This window comes from Marmota flaviventris, chromosome 11 (genome assembly GCF_047511675.1).
Source record: "Marmota flaviventris isolate mMarFla1 chromosome 11, mMarFla1.hap1, whole genome shotgun sequence".
Lineage (NCBI taxonomy): Eukaryota > Metazoa > Chordata > Mammalia > Rodentia > Sciuridae > Marmota > Marmota flaviventris.
In genome coordinates, this window is record NC_092508.1 from 47,887,899 (window position 1) to 47,913,422 (window position 25,524).

The window sequence follows — 25,524 nt, forward strand, 5'->3', positions numbered from 1 at the left end:
GTAGTGGTAAAATAGGGTGAGAATATATAACAATAATGTACTGTACATATTTAAAAGCTAGAAGAAAGTATTAAATTTAACCATTAAGAAATTACAAATGACATATTTGAGGAAATATATATGCTTAAAATGATTTAAACATTACACATTATATACATGTGCTTAAATATCATGTTATTCCTTTAATAAGTGGTGTGATTTTAATGTTTCTACATAACAGTTAAAATTTTTGAAAAGTAAGTATTTATCAACTCATTCTTTTACCCAGGTCTTTTGTATTTTCTTTTGCTTATTTTCATTTTTTAGGAATCATAGGGCACCATGCTATGTTTTAAAGTCATTTTATTTTCTAAGGGAAGTAAGCATATGAAGTGTATGGAAGATTCAGTGTTCATCCTGGTGAGGTGGTGAGGAAGATTTGGGAATATTGCTGTTAGACCGGGAGAACACCTTTGACAGAGCTGAAGATACCTTTGCCAGCATTTTAGATCCTTGTTTGGGAATACTGGACTTCAGAGTTTCTGTGGACAAAAACAAACAAACAAACAAATAATAAATAAATACAATATGGATGTTTATTAAATATTTTAATTGATGCTGTTATATTAGGGTAATGGTGTTCTAGAATTCTGAAGTTGATACTTACAAAATAATTTCTAGAATTTAAAGAACATCGGCAAGGATTGGTTTTACTTGACCCTTGTGACACTCCTATGAAGTTACAGGGAGAAAGAGACCTTCTATTTTTGGACATTGAAACTTGGCAAGGTCACATATCTTGCCTAAGATCATATGAGTAAAATTGTTCAAAGTTGGGAGTAGGATCCAGGCTCCCTGACTCTCTTGGCCTCATTAGGCATACCTCACACCTTGAGGTATCTCCAGTCAGGTGTGGAAAGCCCCTCTCTTTTTCTCCAGGAAAAACAAACTCACTGAAACTGCCCAAAAAACAGAATTGGAAAATAAATTTTGGCTCTACATTGAGAGTATCTATTTCAGAATGGTCAATTGAAAGCAGAAGTGCATTAAAAATGCTATGATTTCTCACCCATGTTGGGTAAATTTTTTGCTGACAGGTCCCCAGTAATATTTTGGCTCAGGTAAGAGAGGACTGTATATGCAATTAAGTTTTATTTGGATTCATTTATTTTGTACCATTTATTCAGCACATGGTTCTCTTAGAGAATATCATATTTCTGTTTAACAAAACTATTATTTCATATATAGGAGGAAAAGGAAGCATTAATGTGCTTTTCTGATCTTCATGATAGGATATGAAAATACCCATGGCACCAAGAATCCATAATTTCTTTATTGCAGTATATTATATTTAAAAATCAGGATTTTTAAAAAATATAAAACTTTCATGTTATGCTTGAGAAGCGGTAAGACCTGAAATAGAAAATCTGGCAGTGATTGAAGCTCTGGTCTTCAGAGGAAGTATGCTGTCTCCAGTGAGTCAAAGACTCTTATTCAACCTACTGCTTTGCTTACATTACTACTTTGCTGAGTATATGAACTATGATGATGCTAAATGAGCTTTGGATTTGAAATCAAAGCAGATTTGTGTTTGCATCACAGTTCTACAGTTTACTAGCCATGTAGTGACCTTGGAAAACCTACTGTAATATTCTTCCTTATTTATTCTCATTTTCCCTCTCTAATAAAATATGAATAAATGTTAGTTGCACTGTCTATTGACCTTTGGGTGTGAATTTAAAGAAAAATGACTGCCCAATAAGCTTTAAATCAAATAAATCAGTTATATAACTATATCTAATAGAGAATGGAAAGGCCACTCTCAATTTATATATCATTTTACCATTTATATAAATATTTCTATTCTAAATTGCTAACACAGAGAGAAGGGCCATTACTTCCAAGAGTATAAATGATGAAAAACTCTAAATTCAAGATGATGTAATTGAGAACTTTATTTAGTTGTTAAAATGATAGTATATTTTGTACCTGCAATGACTTCCTTTGAGGGATATGCTTTACCAGCAGAATTCTTTGATCCTTCAAAGATGTTGATAAACTGCCAAGGCAAATTGACATATTATCCTACTCTTCTTTGGACAAAGGATACAGCACAACCATTATGTCATCTTATGTAAATAAAATCTGTACTCTGCACCCTAAAGCCATTGTTCTCTGAAAGTTAGGTTCATAATTTTTGCCAGTGATGATTCCTAGGATTATTCTTTGTTATGAATGTAGACTTTGGGTACCACTACATGATACTCAAGGCTCGGCCATATTAAATAATGAAAAATGTCAGCTCCATCTTCCTATTTCCTCCTTTGGGTTAATTGAAGTTACAAATCTTTTTTAGAGAAAAGATAAAATAATAGAGGAGAAAGAAAAGAACTCTCATTTCCCAACTCTTAATTACCTTTTATGGAAATCTTAGTCATTGCGTCTGTAGAAATCAAGTGACTGTGTTTACCTATTAGCTGGGATCATGGCTCGGATACTTGCTTTGTTCTATAGACCTGAGCAATTTCTTTGAATGCAGGAGCAGCATTTATCCCAAAAGGACAGCATGTGAACCACTATAAAGACATCAGTTCAAGTTTTCAAAGCTTTTTTTTCTATGTAATTTCAAGTCATTTCTATCTGTGTATAACTCAAGGGAGACGATATTTTTAGGGGTTCCCTTTTTCAGTGTCCCTCCTTTCTATCGCTTGCCTCAGAGTTTCTGCTGCTTAGCCTCCCCTTTTCGAGTTCTATGGCTAGAACATTGTGCTGCTAACCTCCCTGTATGTGCTATCTCATTTCCTAAGACTCTGTTCTACCACCATGGTGAAGTAAAAAGAGAAAGCAGTTGCAAAAATAACAGGTTTATGCAATATTCTTCATTCTCCTGAGGGCCCTAATATCTCTGGCATGAGAGAAAAATTTTCTTTCAGAATTTTAGGTTGCGTTTCAGCAGCCTCTTCTACTGCTGACATGCAGCTTTAAAACTGAAACTTAAGTCAACCCAAGTCCAAAGGAAAAGGGGAGTGGAAAATAAAGCAGAGTCCCCCTACCCCACACACAGTCTCTACAGGTATTTATCCTCTAACTCAGGTCAGAAGGCAATGACTTTGCTTAAAACTTTATTCCACCTAATCCCTCTGTGAAATTCCAGGTTTGAACTGCTCCAATTCTAAACAAGAAAATGAAGGAAGAAAAAGGCCAAGAAACTCACAATGATATTGGTTTTTCTTTGAGTTTTACTTCCTGGCCCAAATGCCTGCTATCATTTATTTTCAGGTCCTCAGTACTTGTTTAGGGTTTTTAGTTGTACTCAATGAGAGATACAGTGAACTGTGCTTATTCCACTTTAGCTGGAATTGGACTAGAAAACTACTTAATCAAGTTTTACTGTGGAAAAAGTAGAAAATGAGAGAAAGAACAAAGTGGAAAGGGTTCAGGTTAGTTAGAAATTCAGATTTGGCACAAGAAGTGTCAATAAATTCTCAGATTAGAGTCTCAGTTTTAGAAAGTGTGGCCTAAGTAAAGTCTGAGATTTTTTTTATAGATGTTTCTATTCATAAATAAAAATTAGGATGACTGGGAACTAATATAGTATGTTTGGAAATTTAAGTATTAGTTATAAGATTTTAATAATTGTTTCTGAAAAGTGTGCCATCTTTTGATACTGAGAAGTGACTAGAAAATTGACAAATTGTGCATTTATGGAGGTAGGGGACCTACTTCAAAGCTAATTAAATTCATCCAGGAAGAAAACAAGGTGAGTAAAAAAGAAAGAAAATAGAATCTGTTTCTTTATTCCTTATTAGAAACAAGGAGGATTTAGGAAGAGGAAATTCCCTGGACTGCACTGGGGCTGATGTTGTCTACATAGAATCTGTCCTTGGGAATACAGAGAAGTAGGTGGAATAAGCACTTGCCTCCTGCAAGTCTTTGCCCCTCCATCTTTGAAAGTGCTCCTTTCTCCCTACCTCCACCAAGTCCTGGGGTCTACCCACTCTAGCCAGAGTTATATGACTTACTTCCTCTAGGTTTCTCTCTAGAGATGGAAGTAACAGAGCTAATCAGTGGAAAAGAATTTAGGTGCTAGAGAGAGCCAGTGGCTTTATCTTGCACCTAAACAAGGAATGATGATTTAACCCCAGGGGGTGAAGATTTTCATTAAGAGATTTTCAGATGCTAGGGACAGGTCTCAGCCACAGGGGACAATTTGTGAATACCGGAATGCTTCCTGAAGTTTCCCATATCATACCACACAGTGTCTGGACTTTTAAAACTGGGCTATACTTAACTGGACCCTATTGTGCACCAATTATAGGCTAATGAAAAACATTTACCTTAATGCTGCTTGAATTCTCTGGCTTTTGTTCCTGAGAACTTGCTATAGGAGGGGGAAACAAAGAAAAACAGACATTTTTTTTTTCCCCCTGAGGCTTATGTATTTGTTGACACAAACATGTTATTACATTTTTTTTATCAAAATTATATAATTTAGCATATAAAATTATGATTTTTAAGTACATAGACAATGAGCTCAATGCTGAAACAGGTGAGAGTTCTTGAATGTTGAGGTATGTCTTAGGGATTATGACAGATGAAGTGTGATGTACTAGAAGAGGCATGATGTATAACTCAGGAGGAAGAGATAAGCCTGGAAGGATAGGAAGATGGGCTCCTGGGTAACTTCCTGGATAGTAGAGAACAAATAGCAAATAGTTGCTAAGAAACCTACAAAAAGGCTGCTTTTAAATCAAGACCTATGTGACTGGGGGGGTCTATGCCTCTCCAAAGAAGGAAAAATACCTGATCAATATTCTGATTGGACTAAAACCTACATGAATACACTGAATGCCTTAACAGGGATTGGGCAGGGGGCTGACTTCCTTAAACCTATAGATCTATATAAACTGCTAGACTGTAGCCACTCTTTGGTATCCCTCTCTTGGGATCCCTTCCTCTTTGGGAGATCTTCTTTCTTTCTATTACTCTAATATATCCCGTTACTTTGCTCTTATCCTTGCGTTTGTGGATTTTAATCTTCAAATTCATCAAAGAACCCAACACCACACTCCATGTTACATATTCAAAATCATTCTGTCCTTATGATCCTGTTTATCAGGTGATGAGGGATTACTCTGCAGAAGATTCCTAAAGGCCCTTCCAACTCTAACTCTCTTCATGCATAATTAATTAAAAGAAGATACTTGAAATAAAAAGTAAAATGCTGATATAAATATCACTACAAGAGAAGTTTTACAAAGACCCCGTACTAAGGAAGCAGCTAACATGCTAAGGGGTCAAAAAGCCTGCCCCCTGAGTCTTAGCTTCACTCCCTAGGGCTATGAGAACTCTGGCAAATTGCATATAACTTCTTTAACTTAGTTTTCTCATATAGAGAATAGATGTGAAATTCCCATCTTACGGGGGAACACAAGGAAAAACATGCAAAAACTATGAAGTCTATACACATGCAATCATCAAGAGTCAACAGTTACTCTTCAGTCCACTGAATATTCTAGAAGTGAAGAGTAAAATCCCAATTAACTGAATTATGAAAGAGAAAACTTAAATTATTTGCCAAAAATTGGTAAAATTTTATGATTGCTTATCAATATTCTTAAAGTGTCTTAATCAACTTTATATTGCACATAAGTAAACCTGGCTATAAAGTGACTGAGTTTATTTGGGTTTAATGCCAGGGCCATCATTGCAAATAGGTTTTAAATTTCTAAGCTATATAGGTATCAGAACTCCTACATAAGCTAGAAAGTTCTTTTGATGAAAACATGCAGAAAAACTCCTCATATTTAAGTGGCCCAAGTATTTAGATTTAATTTATTTGAGATGCTTTTGTGGATTCTATGAATGTAGGGATATATATGATCCAGCCTGATCTCTTTATTGAACTCTATAGATTTTACATCCAATTGCTTATGTGACATCTCAACTTGAGTAGCAAATGGATACCTCAATCTAAGTATAATCAAAACATTTACATTCTCCCTCGTATACCATTAGCTCATCCTATAGTTTCTACTATCTCACTAATTGCTCCCCTCTACTATAACTATATGCCAACATACTGCTTCGGGTTTGCTCACAAAATGTGAGCAGATATAAATCTCCACCTTCATGAAACTTACATTTTAGAGAAAGACAGTTACTAAAATATACAGTTTGCCAATGCTGGGGAAAAGGAAAGCAATGAGGTGGGAAAGGCAGGGCCATGAAAGAAATGGATTGCAGTTTCAGAGTGTGTTCAGAGCGAAATGGAGAATGTGACATTTGAGCAAATTTTTATGGCCTGTAAAAAGCAATACAGATATAGGAGAAAGAACCCTACAGAAGTATTTGCAAATGCAAAGACCCTATATTTCTGAAAGGGCCAAGGAACAGAAAGTTCAGTGAGTCTAACAGAGGTTATAAAGGTAATTGGAGGTTAGGGTAGTGCTCAGCTGACGATTTGTAAGCCATTGTAATGACTTGTGATTTTGTCACAGATGGAAAGTACTTTTAATGTCTGGAATTATCTTATGTCCTTACTCTTCAACTCCTCACCCCAAGTTAAAATGTAAATTCCACAAGAGCAAGGACTTTGTGAGTCTTGTTAACACATGAAGTCATAACAAAAAGGAGATGCTCAGTGAAGAGTGAATGAACATATAGATAAATAAATTTTTGGTAACTTTGAATTAATGAATAGATAAATGAGTAGCTTGGACAGTCACAGTATTTTGAATTATTTAAGAACTTAAGCTTGATCACAGCAACAAACAAAACAAATGTACGGAACTTAAGGGCAGAAGTTGAGGTCAAGATAGGACTGTGTTTTTGAAAAGGATTGAATTAGACAGTTTCTGTTTGCAACTAAAAGCTTATGATTCCAAAGTGCAGAAAACATGTCAGTGGTTACTCTGATACCTATAGGTTAGGGTATGTTCATGGAATCCAGGAATGACTACTGCTGTGTTATGGATTATCTTAATGAAAATTATTCCCACTTTCAAATTTTCTCTTGAGTGGTTTGCATGGTGGTGATAAACATGTAGTTTGAATTTAAAGGCTATTCTACAGTAAACATGTTACTCTACCTTCTTTGTACACTGTCATTGTTACAATTAAATTTATTCTCTTAGGTGTGAACAAATAGAGAATGAAAAGTTTCTAAAAAAGGTCCTAAGGGGTATACACAAATCAATTCAAAAAAGAAAAAAAAAAAAAAAGAAAAGAAGGTCCATACTATTCAGATTTTAACATAAGCAAATAAGTTTAGCTTTAAAAGGCCTTTTATACATTTCAGTTGGACTAAACTATGACACAAAGGAAGCACAACTAAGGTTGTGCTTTACATCCAAGTATTATGGGTTCTTGCTCAGATATCAACTGGTGTGACAATACATTCTTTTACTCTCTCACAGGACCACAATGAATGTGAATTCACAAATCACATCATATACTTTATACCAAAATTATTAATGAAATATTAATAGCAATTCAGATAAGACAAAGTATTTTGGTTCATTTTAACATGTGAGTGATGTAAAAATACATCACTTTGGATCACTTTCCAAAAGTAGAAATGCTCAAAGGAAGAAAAACAATATTAACTTCAAATTTGATACCTAAATAATTACTGAAATATTGAACAACTAATTTATCAAACTGAAAAAATAGTTTCATTTTAAACAATAAGGAAAATGTCAAACCTTGTAATACTTTAGCACTTGGATATGGGTTATAATCTTCTCCTTCACTAAAATAAGAAAAAAATCATCATTTTTATTTGGATATTTAATAAATGAAAAAATAACTGGTTAAGCAAAATAGCCATCATTCATGCTTCATGTGGGAACAAACGTGTAGTAGTATAATTGCTTAAATTCCAAAATGAAAGAAAATGTTTTCTAAATAGACTTTATATCACCTTTAAAGGTATGATTAAATATACATAAGATTTATCAGCTTAAAAATTTTTAAGTTCTCTTTATTAGAACTGTTTCATTACATGTTAAGTGCACAGTTTTGCAGTATTAAGTGCATTTACATTTTTATTCCACCATCACTACCATGTATCTCCAGAACATTTTCATCTTCCCAACCTGAAACTCTATACCTGCTAAACAACCTAGTTCTCCTCTCTCATCATCACACAGAAACCACTATTCTACTTTCTGAGTCTATGAATTTGACTAGTCCAAGGCCCTTATACAGTTAGAATCATGCAATATTTGTCCTTTTGTGATTTGCATGTTCATAACATAATGTCTGCAGTTCCTTGTGTTGAATTTTCACTCCATTGATATGTCATTTCAAGCATGAAAAATTTTCAATTTTGATGAAATACAATTTATTATTTTTTTCTTGCTGTGCTTTTCATGTCATATAAAATTATTATCAAATTTAATGTCATAAAACTTTTCTTCTATGGCCTTTTATAAAAGTTTTATAGTTTTGGTTCTTATGTTTGAATCTATAAACAACATTGAGTCTTTTTATATGATATAAAGTAATGGTGTAACTAATTCTTTTTTTTTGTTGTTGTTTGTTTGCTTTACATATTGGTAATTTTCCTAGTATCATTTTTTGAAAAGTCTACTTATTCCCCATCAAATGGTATCGACATCCTTGTCAAAATTATTTGACTGTATATTCAATGATTTATTTCTGAGGTTTATATTCCATTGCTCTTTATGTCCATCTTTACGTTAGTACTGAACTGCTTGATAACTGTGGCTTTTCAGTAAGTTTTGAAATTAGGAAGTGAGAAAAAAAGCAATGTTCTTTTTCAAGATTATTTTGGCTGTTAATGTTCTCTTAAGCTTTCAGTGAACTTTAAAGTTTTCTATTTCTGAAAAAACTGGTATTTTGATAATAATTCTTTTAAACTTGTAGATCACTCTGAGTAGTACTGACATATTAATTATATTGTTATTTCAATCCATGAGCATGGGATATTTTCCAACTTATCTGTGTCCTATTTGATTTATTACAAGAATATCATAGAGTTTTTGGTGTACATCTTTCTCTTCCTTGTTTAAGTTTATTCCTAAGTATTTTTTTTTTGTTGTTTAATGCTAGTGTAAATTCAATTTTTCCTTAATTTTCTTTTTGGATTGTTCATTGTCTATGTATAGAAAAACAACCATTTTTAGTATTAACTTCACAGATTGCAATTTTGTTGAATTCGTTTATGAGTTCCAATATGATTTGGGGAGATAATTTAGGGTTTTCTATATATAAAATCTTATCATCTGGAAACAGGTCATTTTACTCTTATTTTTCCTATTTGAATGCCTTTTATTTCTTTTTCTTGCCTAATTTCTCTGGTTGTGTCTTCATGTACTATGTTGAAATGGCAAAGATAGGTGTGCTTTTGTTATTCCTGTCCTTGGAATAAAAATCTCCATTGTTACCCCCAGTGAGGACAAAATTAGCTGTGGATTTTTTTCACATACAGCCTTAGTGCTCTTGAGATGATTTCTTTCTAATACTAGTTTGTTGGGTGCCATTCTCATGAAAAGATGTTCAGTTTTTTCAAGATTTTTCTTATGCCTCAATTAAGATAGGCATATATGTTTGTTGCTCCTTTATTCTGTTAAAATGGTATATTGCATAGATTCTAGGCCTAGATCCAAAAAATACTCCACCTTTGTCTATCAGAGCTTCTAAAATAATTTTCTCAGGAAGTCTATAGACAGGTCAAAACATTTAAAGCAAATAAGAAAACAAAACATTGAAAACAAATTTCCTCTGAGGGAAAAAATGTAACTGGACTCTGCTCCCATGATGGGAGGAGGTTGGGTAAAAGTAAGAAAAAATCCATAGAACTGTTCTTCTCTATTTTCAGGGTGGTTTTTCTCTTCATTTGTTTGCTGCAGATATTTGACTGGTTTACAGAGTTCTTAAAAACTTGTTTTAGTCTGTTTATAGTTGTTTATTTATTTATTTATTTTGTTCCCATAGCCTGAGAATTCTTTTGGGACCATCTTACTCTAAATTGCTTTTTACTTAGTATTATCTGTGCTCCTTCTCTACTTCACATATACAAATAATAAAAGGTGCATGAATTACTAATTATGCATGTAAACAGATAGTTTTCTCTGTATACCCAATTCTTCTCTGCAGACAGAAAATAACACCTCTTTGTGGTTATAAATATAACAACAATAAACTTAACAACGTTTTAACAATAATTTTAAGAATTATTAATAGAGTTACTAATCCGATTTTAAGCCTACAATGAACTTTGTTTCTCTCTGTACTCTGTAACTGCTATAACTCACATACTTTGTTCCTATGCAATCCAAATTTGGATTTGTCTTTTTGTCATGTAAATGATATCCAGTATTAAAAGACACATCAAAATTTGTTGAGTTCTAGAATTCATCTCCGAAGCTTCCCACTTACATTCTTCCCTCTCCTCTTTTGATTGTTCTTACAGGCAGCAAATTATACTAGGAAATTTAGCTTAATTACCAGAGTTGAACAAAAACCCTTTTGTGATGATGCTCCATATTCTATTGCTGACCCAATACCTATCTCTCAGGTTAAACAATACCATAACACATTAGCAAATACCTGTCTGATGTAATTGACATTTTGTGATGATACTCCATATTGATTTAATTTCATGTACCTTGTATTTGAAATGAGATCTTGATTATATGAAGATGTACTCATAATTCTGTGTATGAAGTAATGTGCTGGTTCAGTAACTAGAGTCTTTTCTTCTTTCTGTAAAATTGCAAATAAGGTGTTACAAATATGAGTTTGATATGCACTTTTTCATCTTATTGGCATTTTTGCAGTCTAACCTACACTTAAGTGAAAAAAGTTTTGGAATTACTAAAAAGATTGGTGAAATCTATCACTCTAGTTAAAATGTCTCTTCCAGTATAATTCTTTTAAAATGGCTCAGAGAGATGTTCTAAATTATTATATTGGTTTTTGAATAGATTTTAAGCATAAACCAGGTAAAGTGTTTGAAGGATATAATTTTATATTTCTAAACTATAAAAACATTTTAGCCATATTTTACGTAAAAGAATTCAGATATAACTCTGGACAATTCAGAAACTTGTGAGGTCAATCATCTTTAAATATACTCTGATCTATCTGTGGGGAAATCATGGGCTTCTGAATTGACTGAAGTTGTATCTTCATTTTCTCTGGTTAACCTCAGTTTTTGTGTTAACCAGGGACATCAATCACATCAAATGCCTAATCAAGAGAATTGTCTCATCAGGGAATCCTAAATTATATATTCTCCAAAAAACAAAAATAGCAGAAATTTTTGGACAGGGCCAAACCCCAAAGGCCATTTAGGCCAGATTATCATTTGAGGATTTGGAAAGAATAACATGAAATGTTCACCATGATGATAGTGAAATTAATGTCTGATTGTAAAGGTGACAGATATTCAAAATACATTGATTAACTCGTTAAATTCTGGAAAATGGGCTAAAGATTATTTAAGAAGTTCATATGTACTTTGTCTAAAGGTTAGATAGTTATTAAGTGATGGTCAATATACAAACTCAGACAATCTGATTTTCTTTTATTTGGGGGCAGGTGGTAGTGCTGGGCATAGAACCTAAGGCATCATTCATACTAGTTGGGATTCTGAATTTCTATGGATCATTTCAACTTCCTCTACAACAATCACCCTCCACAAAAGATGTTCAATAAGTGATTATCAGTTCAAATACAAAAGGACTGGAATCTATTGTTTAAATAATTAGCTTGCATTTCTCTTAACTAGTTTCTATTTTCTGTTTCCCTTGAGCTTCTAATTAATTTAGATTTCTTTCCATTATCTGTTTGTTCCTCAGTTCAGTTTCTGAGTTCTATATTAATTCTCCCTATACTTTAAATATCTATAGATTTAGAAGAATAATGAGGTCATTTTAGTATTCTTTCTACTTAAGGTACATTTTTGGACAGAGTTTGTGAAGTTCCCTATCCTTTCTATTCACTGATAGTCATGTTTCTCACTTACATTATGTTGTGTCTTTTTCTGTGGAGGAGAGTCTGTTTCAGTCAAGGTTTTTAAAAAGGGCATGCCAATCTCAGCAGCAGTTCTTTGAACTTGTGTGTCATGAGATTCTAGTATCAGATTTGAGGTTGTTTCAATACTTTCAGTATTCACACCATTTGTAGTCTGACAACATTTGCTTATTGATAAGATTTTTTTCAGGTTGCTTGCACTTATTATTGTCTTGGAAGAAGCAACTTTGCTTTCTACTGTCATCCCAAATTCTTTCTCTTGATCTTCAGATAGTTCTCCTAAGCTTCTTTGAACAGCAACCTCACCTAAAACAATTTCATCTTCATCAGAAATTACTTCCTCGGCTACATTATTTCCTGGATGATCTTGATTAATATCATGAGCTACTAACCGAATGATCAGATCTTTTGAGGTTTGAACATCTTTTAAAAGCTCTACTGTAGTGATATCAGGCTTTTTTATATTCTGAAATGAATGTCTGCAAACAGCCTGAAATTAAAGGTACAACATATATTAGAAACAAATCTCAATCACATTTCCTGTGGTACTATTGTGATATTGCTCTTTTCTTATAATTTCTAGCTTCAATTTGAGTAATACCTTCTAATGCCACTTACTAGTGTATTACCAGTATTTTAAAAAGAAGAAACAAATAAAAATAATAAGAAATATTTATTGGTGTCTATCATTTCTTTTACATTGAGATTATATTAAACTATTATAACATTCCATAAGGCATGTCTAACATGAGTTGTTGCTTAAATGTTATATTTTGTTGCAAAATAATTTTATTACTTTAAATTTTTCTCATTTCTCTTGAAAGTTTTGTGACAGAAGAAGATATAACAACTTATTTTTAAATCCTAGGTAGGAAATCCTAGAAAATCTAAATACATATACTGAAAAAAAAAAGGCAAGATATTGCTTGATCTTCACTCATAGAAATAATGAGTAGCCAAAATTATGAGCTTTGAATTTTCGCTTTTCACTCCTCCACTCTTGATCCTTTGGACATATTTTCCAAAAGATCATTCAAAATATAAATCTTCATTATTTTTCTCCTTCTTAGTCAAATCTTAAGTTCGATTTTCAATGTTAAAGACAGATAAAAAATATAATTATAATTAAATAAACAAATTACATCCATTTTGTGGCCTTTGACCAGGCCATAGAATCTCTAAATTAATAATCTTGAACCCAACCTTCCTTTGTAATATTGCAAGCCAGCTTTTCAGATTATGATGCCTTAAAGGAATATTTTCTATAAAAACAAACAATTAGAAGCAACTCTTTAAGAAATGAAAAATAATCAATTATCCTTTGTGGTGGAGGAAAAGAGTGGGTTAAAAAAATATTCCAAATCATTCTTTATAGTTTTGGTATTTGCTACTGAATGTTATTTTAAAATCATATGTCTGGTGAGTTCAGAACTTGTATCTCAAAACAAAGAATTAATCTCTGAGGCAGAACCAAAAATTGTCTGTACTATCTGAGTTGATCTACTGTTCTTCTTTTGTTTCTTTGTTGTTTTGTTTAAGATAGACAACATGCATCTCAGATTGGTGTATAAAATCTGTAATTTATGCACCTTAACTAAAGTCCCTGGGGATGCTGGGGTATTTTTTGTTTGTTTGGTTAGTTTATACAAATTTCTTTTCTTTCTCTTAAAAGGACAGAGGCATTAGTTTGGTTTAAACATTGATTTCTGTGGTTTTATTCCTTAAGAGAGTCAGTAACTTATGGCTTTCTGTGATTTTATTACTTAAGAGAGTTGTGAGCTAAGAGTAGGATTTGTGACAAAAAATTCTATAGATAATTAAAAACTGATCTTAGCTAATGATATTCTATAGTCTGTTTATGCACATTTTATTTCCAAGTGATTACTTATATATAAATAAATGTCACTATGTATGTGCTAAATTAATGATGAGAATTCAGATGGAAAAGAACATTTTACAACTAAAAGGGACCATTACCTATTCCAAAACCAAAGGATAAAGATTAGAGAGTCTCAAATATGATAGTTTCAGTATTTGGCTTTGAAAACACAAATGATCTACTGATTCATTTATCAGCCTTGAGATTTAGTTCAGTGAGTTGCAGAACTGTGCTGAGTTTATGTTCCAGGGAACATGGTTCTATAAATCTTTGTTAAGTATCCAGTTCGTAGACTACAACCTTAAGCACTCACAGCTCTTTTATAAATGAATAACTATCTATACAAGGAGCTTTGATGAAAAGCGAAATGTGCAATGGGTTAGTATAACTATATCCACTGGCAAAATAATTCTGTTATATTCGTTAATAGTTTTCTTGTAATAAGTACATAATTTTTGACGTTTTGAAGTCCCATTAAGCTTAATATATTTGAGGCATGAATATGAGGCTCCAGGGCAGAACTACATCCACAGAAATGGGAACAGTTTCCTAAAAATAACAACATTAGGACAGTTGGGTCTACAGCAGGGATAGAAGAGGAAAATATCTGGGTACATCTTGACTGTATAGGGCAAATGTGAAGGGCCAATGTAATTAAATGAAATCATAAGAACAAGCTTAATCTAATAGCATTATGTTTGCTGAAGAATGTTGTGAAAAGAAAAGTAACACTATTTAGAAGACTTAAATTTGAAAATCAAAACTATTTTAGATGGTTTCAGGTATCCTGACATTCCACTAACTTGTCCTTTAGAATACTGTTAAATATCCATAATGAAGAATTAAAAGAATTATACACTACTATATTTCTTCTGACTCTTCAAATGACAATTGTACCTTCAATCAGTGTAGTACTACTGTTAAGGACATGTCTTTATATTCCCATTCTTTATAAGATAAAAAGCTATTTTAAGTGAATTATTCTAGGAAAACTTGCCTGAGACCTTTAGAGTGAATCAAGGTATCAAATGAGTCTTAGTAAACCAGATAACTGTGTGGACAAACTGGTGAAACCAATTCCCTTTTAGGCTAGGCAACAACAACAAACATGCATTCCCATTTAACTATCAGACTAAAGAAATCAGAATCACCGTGTCTCATTGACCACTGCCTTTACACTTACCTCCAAGGGTTTTATATCTATTCGTCCTGTCTTACTCAGTGTGGTTCGTCTTTCTTTCTGTCTCTTTTCTGAATCAATTGGTTCTGTAGAAGAGTAACTTTTCCCACTTATTGATGCTCTTCTCAGTTCTGCTATGCTATGTCCAGTTCTTCTTATACATTCCATTTTAAGCTTCTCAAGAGGTTGGGTTTTTACAGAAAGGACTGTTAAGTGTTCTGAAACAATCTCTGGATCTATTTTGATTGGTTTTTTCCTAAGATATGGAACTATTTTAATTGTAGAGTTTTCTTCATCTGGTTCTTCATTATCTAACTCAGGCATAATTTTGAGAACATGGTTTTGTGCCTTGTCAACAATTCTATTAACATCCAGCTCTCCACAGAAATGAGAGTTTGAATTCTTTGTGTTAATGCTTTCTGATGAAACACTTGAAACTCCATCAATAATCAAACTAGCCACATTCTTAGGAAAGACTATGCTTGTATCTTTGGTGTCATAAAATTCTTTATTAGTTTCAGATTGTTGAAATACATTGCTATAAACAGAATCAATAACCTGAGAAATCATTTCCATGCTTTCTGGTTCTAAAGACTGTTCTTCAGAATCAGCAGCTATAAGAGAAATATTACTTTTGGAAATTTCAGCAGTTACATTTTTTGTCAGTTGAGATGCGATTTTACTTAACTCTGGCTTTGTTAAGTTGTTTGTGTCTTTGCTTGATGCACTTGGCAATCTTAAAAGTTTAGCCAAAAACAAGGCTAGTGCTTCCTCTAAAACCTTGGCATGTAACACAGAACCTTTTCTGGATGAAGACTTTTCCTGGGACTTAAGTTCATCAATAATTTTGACCACTTTTTCCATAATTTGTACAGCTTCCAGAGCTAATTCTGAGCTTGATACTTCTTCCCCTCCTTGCAGTTGAAATTCAGAATTGGAAATTTCTTTCACCATTAAGAAACCTATTATATCAGAAAGGACATTGCTCTTACCCATTAAATCTTTAAAAACAGATGTATGAGAGCCAGAGTGTTTTAAAACATTGTCATAAACAGAATTAACTATGTTTTCAATAGATGCATTGTCAGCTAAAGGTACAGTAGGTGATTCCTTAGTTGATGATACAAGTTTAATCTTACTTTTAGAGATAAATTCTTGGAATGATTTTAATATTTTTAATGTTATATTTTGCATTTCATTTTCTAGAGATTTGGTTATTTCTTTACCTCCCTTTGGAAACACAGAAAATAACTTAGATAAAAATTTTATAGCAATTTCTTCTATTACATTATAAGACAGTTTATGAGCCTGTGATGATTCAGGTGAAGCAGTTTGAATAATATCTTTAAGGATATTTTCAACAGTACTATCAACTTCTGCACACTGATGTGGAGTTAACTTTCCACAAAAATAGTTCTGCAACTGATTGCCAGCAGCTTCTCGTAGAACTAAATCAACTATGGTTTCTAAAAGGAGTCTGCATCCACTAGCTACACAATTTTGTATGACCTCTGTTGTTCCAAATTGTGGCAACAAATTATTATAAATAGACTGAACCACTAATTGAATGATCTCATCATCATTGGGGTGTAAGGATTCTACATATTTCACAACCATATTTTCATTTCTAGAGATTTCTTCTGCAACTGTATTTACTAACTTCATTTGAAGAAAATACAGTTCTGTGGATTTTTTTCCCTCAGGTGATTTTGCTTTGTTTTTGCTGTTGGATATTGATTGAAAATTGAAAATTTTTGATAGAAGAGTAGAAATCACATCCTCTAAAAATCTATGAGGCAACATTATGGTATATGGTGATGATGTTTGACATTCTTTGCTGGCTGTTTGGACCACCTTTTGGACTTTTTTGACAACTTCCTTAGATTCTAGAGGAAAACATGCTGAATTTGGAACATCATCACAAAATATCAAGTTAAGATGATGTTGAAAAATTTCATCTATCACTGCACTAGTTATACTTCTTGCTAAATTTTCCCTGTTACTGTTGATTTTCTTACAAATAGATTCCTGAGATCTATTCTCCTTCAAAATATTGCAAACAGAAGAATGAACAACTTTATTGACTAATGTTTTATCAATTGACTGGCTTTTTTCTATGGAAGGTAACTTATCTGAACGTGCTTCTTCAGTCATTTTATGCATATGTGACACTTTATCTACACTTTTAGCCTTAATACTGGATGATGCTTCGTCTGTAGTTGGTTCTTTACACTTAGGAAGTCCTGTCGGATCTGAAGATATTTTATCAGCATGTGGGAGAAACTGATTTCCCTTATGTGGCCTGAACACCTTAATTTTAGCATCTGAAAACTCCTTTAACAGTGAATCAATGAGTTTCATAGCGGTTTCATAGAGTTCAGCCTGATTTTGATCATCATTTGCTTTTAGACATTTATCACATATTTGTGGTTCGGGTGAGGAAGAAAAAACCAATATATTAACAATTTCACTGATAACATCTTCTAAAAAGTTAGCCGGAAAAACTGCAGGTTTATTTCTTGGTAGGTGCTGAGGATGGTCAAGTTTACTAGGTTTAATTTCAGTATTTTTCTGTCTTGCACATTCTCTTTCTCTCTTTTTCTCATTTTCTTTTTCCTTTTCCCCTTCTTTAACTTTTTCTCCTTCTTTCTTTTCTTTCTCTTTGTCAAGGACTTTTTCATTAATCGAAGGGGATAAACCCTTTTTAACAGACTGTGCAGAATCATTGTCAACCACCTGAACTATATTCAGTGCTTTATCACCTGGAGAGCTTTTTCTATATCTTGGTTTTGATAAATCCAATGGTTCTTGAGAAGATGATATTTCTAAAACATTCTCATAAATATTTTCAATGACATTTTGAACACATTCATAACCTGAATATGGTATTTCATCCACATGTATATGAGCTGAAGGGTTTCTCGTTTCTTTATTGCTTGGCTTTTGGATTATTTTTGAAGTTTTGTCTGTTATAGACTCCATACTTCTTGCCTTGGGCTTGAAAGGAGATGCCTGAAAGTGTTTGTCAACTTTTTCTATTGGACTTCCCCTGGTACTGTCAATCTTCTTTTCATTGTCTATTTTACAATCTGACCTATGTACATACTTATCATATTCTTTATTATCAGTAGCAACTGAAAATTGTGTGTCCACCCCAGCACCTTGCTGCTCATTTTTTGCAGTGGATTTTTTCTTCTTCTCAATTTCATTATCTTTAAGTTTTTTATTTACATATGGATCTTGAGCCTCCTTCCTTTTCACAGTGGTGGATGGAATAGTAACTTTTGATACATTCTCACTATGTTCTTTAGTATGAATTCCCAGTTTATTTTGATTCTCTTTCTTTTTATTTGCTACACCTGCAGCTGACTCTGATACTAGGTTAAACAGATTGCTGTCCAGAATGGCATTTATAGAGCTGATTATTGAATCTTGGATGTCACTCTTTCTGCTCACTGCAACTCTATCATCTATGTCCGTAACATTTTTCTGATCTGAGCTTTGAGAACTGTCCTTGTGTGATTGTTCTGGTAAAGTAGGTTGATCTTTTAAGCATCTAGTTATCTTCATAGAGGTTTGTTGTGGTAGGTTTTGAACCCTTTGGGTAATGTTGTCTGGGTTTAGAAATGAAAAGAAAGTAGAAGACCATTCTCCTGAGAATAGTGGTTGAATCTTGAATGTAGAGATGGCCTTCTGGGCTAACGAGGCAATCATTTCTATAACAATGCTACTTTTATCACCTTTCTGAATATCCTTCGATCCATATTTACCTATGAACTCATCATATACAAAATTAGATATATTATCAATTGTCTCCTTATCAATTGGTGGAAAAGAAAATATTTCTTCAGCATGTGGTAAAACTTTAACTTCACTTTTCCTAAATTCGCCTATGAGTGAGTTTGCAAATTTGATAGCCAACCCCACAATATCTGACTCTGGAATTTTTTTGTTAGAATCTTCAGTAATAGTTGGGAAAGGACAAAATTTGTTAACAAGGTCAACAATTACATCTTCTAAAAACGTAGCTGAATACAGAGAATGCCGTTTCTTTTTCTTATCAGATTTAGCAATTACAGAAGCACAATCATTACCAGATAAGTCACTGGAAGATGATTCTTCACCATATAAAAATGGTCGTAAGTGATGATCCATAATTTCCTTCATAATGAAGCTAGCTATCTTACTGAGAAATGAACCTCCTTTTTGGTCTGCTCCTTTCTGTACTTCAGCTTGGAATTCAGATTTTTTCAAAATATTATTACATATGGAGTCAATGAAGTTCTCAATAGCTTCTAATTGCACACTTTCTGAATTCTCTTCTGCTATGGCAAGTCGAATCTCATGTTCATAAATTTCTTTTATAATGTCATCAGTCAATTTTGAAGCTGTGTCCACGGACTTATCATCTGGTATAACCTCTTCCTCTTTTAGTTCATTTTCAGCATCAGTTGAAGGGACAATATGCACTAGAAGCTTACAAATCATATCTTTTAAAAGAGAATGAGGCAACACAGTAACACATGATGGCAAGCCACTGCTATCCTTCGTTATGATACTAAGCACATTTCTGATGATGTTGTCAGCTTGAGGGGAAGAATAGGAAGAAGACACTAATTCTCCTGAAACTAATGACTGTACTTGATAATCATAAATTTCTTCCAATAGCAAATGATATATTTTTCTTCCAAAAGAAGCAGTATCACTTTGTATAGCCCTATATATTTGAATTAGAGATTTATATTCATCTAATAGTTTTTCATAAATTGGATTGACTGTTTTTTGAACCATTTCTTTATACTGCTCTGAAAAACACAAATTTTCATCCAAGTTATCTGCAACTAAAATCTCTGATGTGGTGAACTCTAGAATGATTGATTTTACTAATGTTGTAACAATGTTAGTAATTCTGGCTTTTGCTCCATCTGGGTTTTCAGCAGCCAAGACATTGTGTGTGAATGCATAAAGAATTTTGCATAAAAGCTCAGAAATTACTTCCTCCAAAAAGGCTGCTGAGTTCACAACAAAGGACAATTCTCTTTGTTTAGGATCTATTGCTTTCTGTTTATAAGTTTGATCAGCTGAAGCTGAAAAGAAAGTTTTATCTCCAGATAAAAATGACTGTAGATGATGGTTAAAGATTTCTTTTATTATAAAACTTGCTATTTTTGAAACAGGTATGTTACTTATACCTTTTTGATCTTTTGCAAGAGATTGGTATAGGTTTGAATGAGAAAGATCAGCATATATGGACTCAACCATAGACTGTATATCTTTTTCTGAAATCATACTTTGCTTTTTATCCCCATGTTTAGTAATACATATTGCATGTTTTGAAATTATTGACATAATTTCCTTTATAAGTTTTATGACTGTATTATTTAAGTCTGATTGGGAAATATCTGTATGTTCTACACTGGAAGCTGATGGACTAATCTGAGACATAAGCTGAGTGACTATTTTTTCCAAGTGAGTATGAGATAACATAGTAGTATACATTGTTGAAGCCTGTCTCCGGAATCTTGATTTACTAATGTCATATTGAACTCTATTTACCAAGACATTTTCATTGAGTTTGGAATGTGACTTAAAAGGAAAATTTGCTATAAGATCCGAATGGATTTGGAAATGAAGTGTTTCAGTCAGAATGATTTTAGTTACCCTTGCAGCCAATGTCTTTATGTCATTTAAGAATTCGTTATCAGGCATAATTTCCCTTTCATATTCTTCTAAAACTTTGCTATATACCATGTCGATAATGTTTTTGACTGTAGCTCTCTCCACTGGAGGCAAACACAATTGTTCCTCAGCATTATCTACAATGCTCACTTGGGCTTTTGAGAATTCTTCTGCTATGAAATGGATGAGTTTTTCAGCTTTATCAAACAGTTCATCTTCTGAATTTTTCACTGACTTCATTTGTACAATGCCTACCACTCTGTGGAATATTTTGCCTAAAACCCCAGAGACTACATCTTCCACAAAAGTTGAGGAATAAGCACCAGTGTAAAGTAATTGATCTCTGATATCATCAAAATACTCATCTGATAAAGATGATAATGACTTTCCATGCACAAATGGCTGAAGATGTTGTTCACAGATATATTTAATGATAAAACCTGCTATTCTATCAATAAAAACATCATTATTGTTTGTGATATTTTGCTGCACTAAAGCTTGAGAATCAGAATTTTGTAAAATATTTTTGAATACTGAGTCAACAAGATGCTGCACATCATCTTCTGAATAAACAGACTTTACTTCTTCATCTTTTGAAAATCGAATTTCATGCTGGGAAATTTTCATCCTAATATCACTGATTAGGTTGGAAGCAATTTCATTAAAATTCATTCTTGATTTATCTTTTGGAGTTTCTCTGTTTGGAACCAGGCTGGATCTAGGAGGAAAGAATCTAGATAATAGTACTCGGATCATATCTCCTAAAAATGTGTATGGCAATAAAGTATTATATGGAGGTAAACTCTGGTTTGACATGATAGATTTACTGATGTTACTGAGGATGTCTTGAACAATATTCTCAGCCATTGAAACAGAATAGGAAGAAGCTGACAAATCACCAGAAAACAATGGATGAAAAAGATAGTTTGAAATGGCTGCCACAATTAAATTGGTAATGTTTTCCACAAAAATAGTACTATCATCTGACTCTTTATCAATATCAGGGTCTAGCCCATGCTGATTTAAAACCTTCCTATAAACTGAGGTGACAAGTTCATCCACAATATCTGTATCTGTAGTGGGGAAAGACTGCTCTTTGTTATCATATGGAATGGGAATTTTAGCTTTGTCCAAATGATTATTCACTGAGTTTATTATTTTATGGGTCATGTTTTCCAGTTCAACTTCAGTGTTTGGTTTTGGGCTAAAAATCTTTGATAAAAGTCTGGTAACAATCTCCCCTACAAGTGTGTCTGGGCGAATACCTAAAGGTGATGGCTTCTGGGGTCCATATGATTCTGTAGCTTCATTGATAACCTGTTTGACCATATTAGACACAGCATCATGTGGAGTCTTTGAACGAGGCCAAACCTCTCCACTTAAAAATGGCTGAAGATGGTTTTCAATAGTCTTCTGGATAATAAAACTGGCTATTTGGTCAACCATAATTGGACTTCTGCTGACTATATTTTTCTGTATAGAAATAAGAGAACCAGACCTTTGTAAAATACTACTATAAATAGAATCCACCATCTTTTCAAGGTTTTCTCCTGTAGCTAGATGTTGATTATCATAGATAGTGAACCAGATTTTATGTTTTGAAATGGCTGACATAACCTTATTTATTATACATGTGGACATTTCATTAAAATCTGAACTCATTAAGTTTTTTGTCTCCAAACAGGAAGGATTGATGGATGGAAGACTGAGCTGAGATAAAAGTCTTCTGATGACATCTTCTAAAAATGAGTGTGGCAACCTGGTGCTATAGCTTTTTGATGGCCTGGGCTGGAAAGTAAAATTTCTCAAGTTATTTTGAAGCTTCTGCAATATAATTTCAGCTTTGAGAGGGTAATATAAATGAGGAACAAGTTTTCCTCTATGGCAAGATGGAAGTTGGTAGTCTAAAATCTCTATCAATATGCTGTCAGCTATTTGTTTTGTTATTGAACTATCACCATATAACAGATTATTGCCACACGTCACATTCAATTCATATTGCTCTACAACACTGCAATAAATTGAGTTAACAATCTTGCTAAGAGTTTCTTTATCAATTGGTGGAAAATATAGCCTTTCCTCAGCATTCCGTAGAACAGTGATTTGAGAATTATTAAATTCATTCACTATATTGTTGACAAACAATATATTCATCTCATTGAGATGGGCCTCAGTGATGTTTGCATTTTTTTCCCACAATGATATAGAGAGATGACAAAACAATTCTGAAATTATTTCCTCCAAAAATGTGGCTGAATAAACACTTGTGGTGTTCATCCCTCTTCGAAGTACTTTGTTAGAAACGGCTATTCTATCCATTTCCTTTGTTTCTTGTCTATTAAGAAGTGACAAAGAAGATTTTACTGTATGTTGCTTGCCAAATGGTGCTTGTAATTTGGAACTAGTCACACTGGGATTACTCAGATCTTCTGTCAAAGAATTACTGTCATAACTCACGAACCCTAAAAAGTTTTTATCTTGTCTTAATTTTACTAATTCTGGTACATTTGCTTTTGAGCAAAATGTAGACTGTATTTCTCTTGTTCTGTATTTCAAATGTTTTTTTGCAAAAGGTGGACTTTCAGGAGCTTGTTGTAAGCTGTGAGATAGTTTGTCCATCAGTGATTTAACCAAGCTGTGGGAAATACTAGCAAGCATACTATCTGAAGACATTAAGTCTTGATCCATGTCTGCCAGATTTTCCAAAAGATCTGACATGTAATCTCCTTGAAGTTGTTCACAGCCCATCAATCCCTTACAATAATCAAAATCACCATCATCTTCACTTTGAAGTATTTTTAAAAGCTGACATTCTTCTGCCAATATTTCACTCGAAAGAGAACCATCATCAGCAAAGACAGTGTTTGTGCATTTTTCCAAAAGTGTTCTAACAAGTTTCTCACACACAACATTGAGAAGAAAAACTGATTTTGGGGAAAGACCTAGGTTATTTGAAAGTGTAAAATTACTTTGTTGATTATTTGGGCAGGAGAAAAGTGTTCCTGGTAGTTTTCCTGATTCCATAGCCTCATCTGGAAATTCATCTGGCAAAAATAAATCTACAACAATATTGAACACCTTATTGACTACTTCTTTGGATTCATTAGTTTTTAAGCTACCAGCAAATCTGTCTAACTTTTTTGCCAGATAACTTAATTTATTATTTTTAACAAGTTGATCAATTTTGTGAGTAGATGATTCCCAGTCTCGTGGACTTATCTGTCTTTCCACTATACTGGTTTTGCTACAAAAGGACCCACTATTGCTTCTAAGCATTGAAAGCGAGTTGTTTCTTCCATTACTTTCAAAGTGATGATTTATTCCTATTTCTTTGGAGATTACATGAATCACTCCTGTTAAGAGATCCTGAAAGAAATCATCCAAGTCAGGAGAAGCTACCTCTGGACAGTATATGTATTTTGTTTTGATGGAACCCATTTGCTGTGTAATTTCAGCTTTTATAATGTTACCATTAGAAAGAATTTCAATAATAATTTCAGAAATACTTAAAGCAAGTTCTCCAATAGAAATTGACCTGTTCTCAAACATTTCAGAATGAACTGAAATAATCTTGTTAAATGCTGCACTTTGGATTTCCCAGTCTTTGTTTTTTTCTCTACCCTCTTCAGTGACATCAGAAATTCTTGAAGTTAAATGGCAAATGACAGACTCAGTGAGTTGCTCACAAAATTGATAAATTGAAGAAGTATTATATATGCTTCTTAGAGGTTGTGTTAATTCATACTGTTTCCTTGAGAGTGTAGAAATAGGAGATATCTTCTCCTCACTGGAAACTGAAAAAAGGAAACATTACCATTTTTAGCATGCATCAAAGGAAATATGGAAAATTCAATATTTTGGAAATCATTTACATGTGTTTCTTACTTTTGGAGCACCTCAATAAAGAAAAAGAAAACCCTTAAAACCCTAATAAAGAAATAAACAGGATTTTCTTCAAATATTTATTTCTCTATGTTGTGGGTCTCAGTTTTAGCCACTAAGTTCAATAATTTTAGAAATACTTAAAGCAAGTTCTCCAATAGAAATTGACCTGCTCTCAAACATTTCAGAATGAACTGAAATAATCTTGTTAAATGCTGCACTTTGGATTTCCTAGTCTTTGTTTTTTTCTCTACCCTCTTCAGTGACATCAGAAATGCTTGAAGTTAAATGGAAGACGACAGACTCAAGTGAGTTGTTCACAAAATTGATAAATTGAAGAAGTATTATATATGTTAATAAGCCTTCTGCCCTCCCCCAAGTAAAATATTTAAGTCATGTGTTAATGTCTTTCTTGGTTGGATAGTTATGAGCTTTAACAAGCTGAAAATCTTAGGCCAGAGAAAAGATCTCCAGTTTTGTTTAAATATATTATCCTGTCTCCAGTGATAAGTAAAGTCTGAATATAATTATTTAAAAATAGTTTTAGTCAAAACATATAATGCATTGCCATACTTTACTTTTAGGATGCCAAGAGGTTGGTAGTAATATCATCTTGATTAAAATAAAAGTGTGACAACTCTAGAAAGGTTAGTGAGAGACTGCAATGGTGTGTTTAAAGTTTTGGAATTCATGCCTCATACATAATAAACATTGCCTGCCTTAAAATAATATCTCTTTTTCTTCACCTGCAGATACAAAAAACTGAACATATAGTTCAGATTCATTGTGTGTGTGTGTGTGTGTGTGTGTGTGTGTTGGAAAGTACTAGGGACTGAACCCAGGGGTACTCTACACTAAGTTATGTCCATAGTCATTTTTGAGATAAGATTTTGATAAGTTGCCTAGTCTGACCTTGAAA

At 33.1% G+C, this 25,524-nt stretch overlaps 1 protein-coding gene across 1 annotated transcript in view; it reads right to left on the bottom strand.

The window, feature by feature from the left end:
* Positions 1 to 383: 383 nt before the first annotated feature.
* Fsip2 (fibrous sheath interacting protein 2) overlaps positions 384 to 25,524 on the bottom strand; it is a 77,368-nt gene continuing 52,227 nt past the window's right edge. The window contains exons 17-23 of the mRNA XM_027943941.2: positions 15,048 to 24,517; positions 11,978 to 12,475; positions 10,616 to 10,713; positions 7,686 to 7,732; positions 4,317 to 4,360; positions 1,969 to 2,038; positions 384 to 521 (exon numbers count right to left, since the gene is read on the bottom strand). Of these exons, the coding sequence (XP_027799742.2) occupies positions 385 to 521; positions 1,969 to 2,038; positions 4,317 to 4,360; positions 7,686 to 7,732; positions 10,616 to 10,713; positions 11,978 to 12,475; positions 15,048 to 24,517 (10,364 nt within the window). The 3' untranslated portion in view covers position 384. The remainder of the gene's footprint in view (positions 522 to 1,968; positions 2,039 to 4,316; positions 4,361 to 7,685; positions 7,733 to 10,615; positions 10,714 to 11,977; positions 12,476 to 15,047; positions 24,518 to 25,524) is intronic.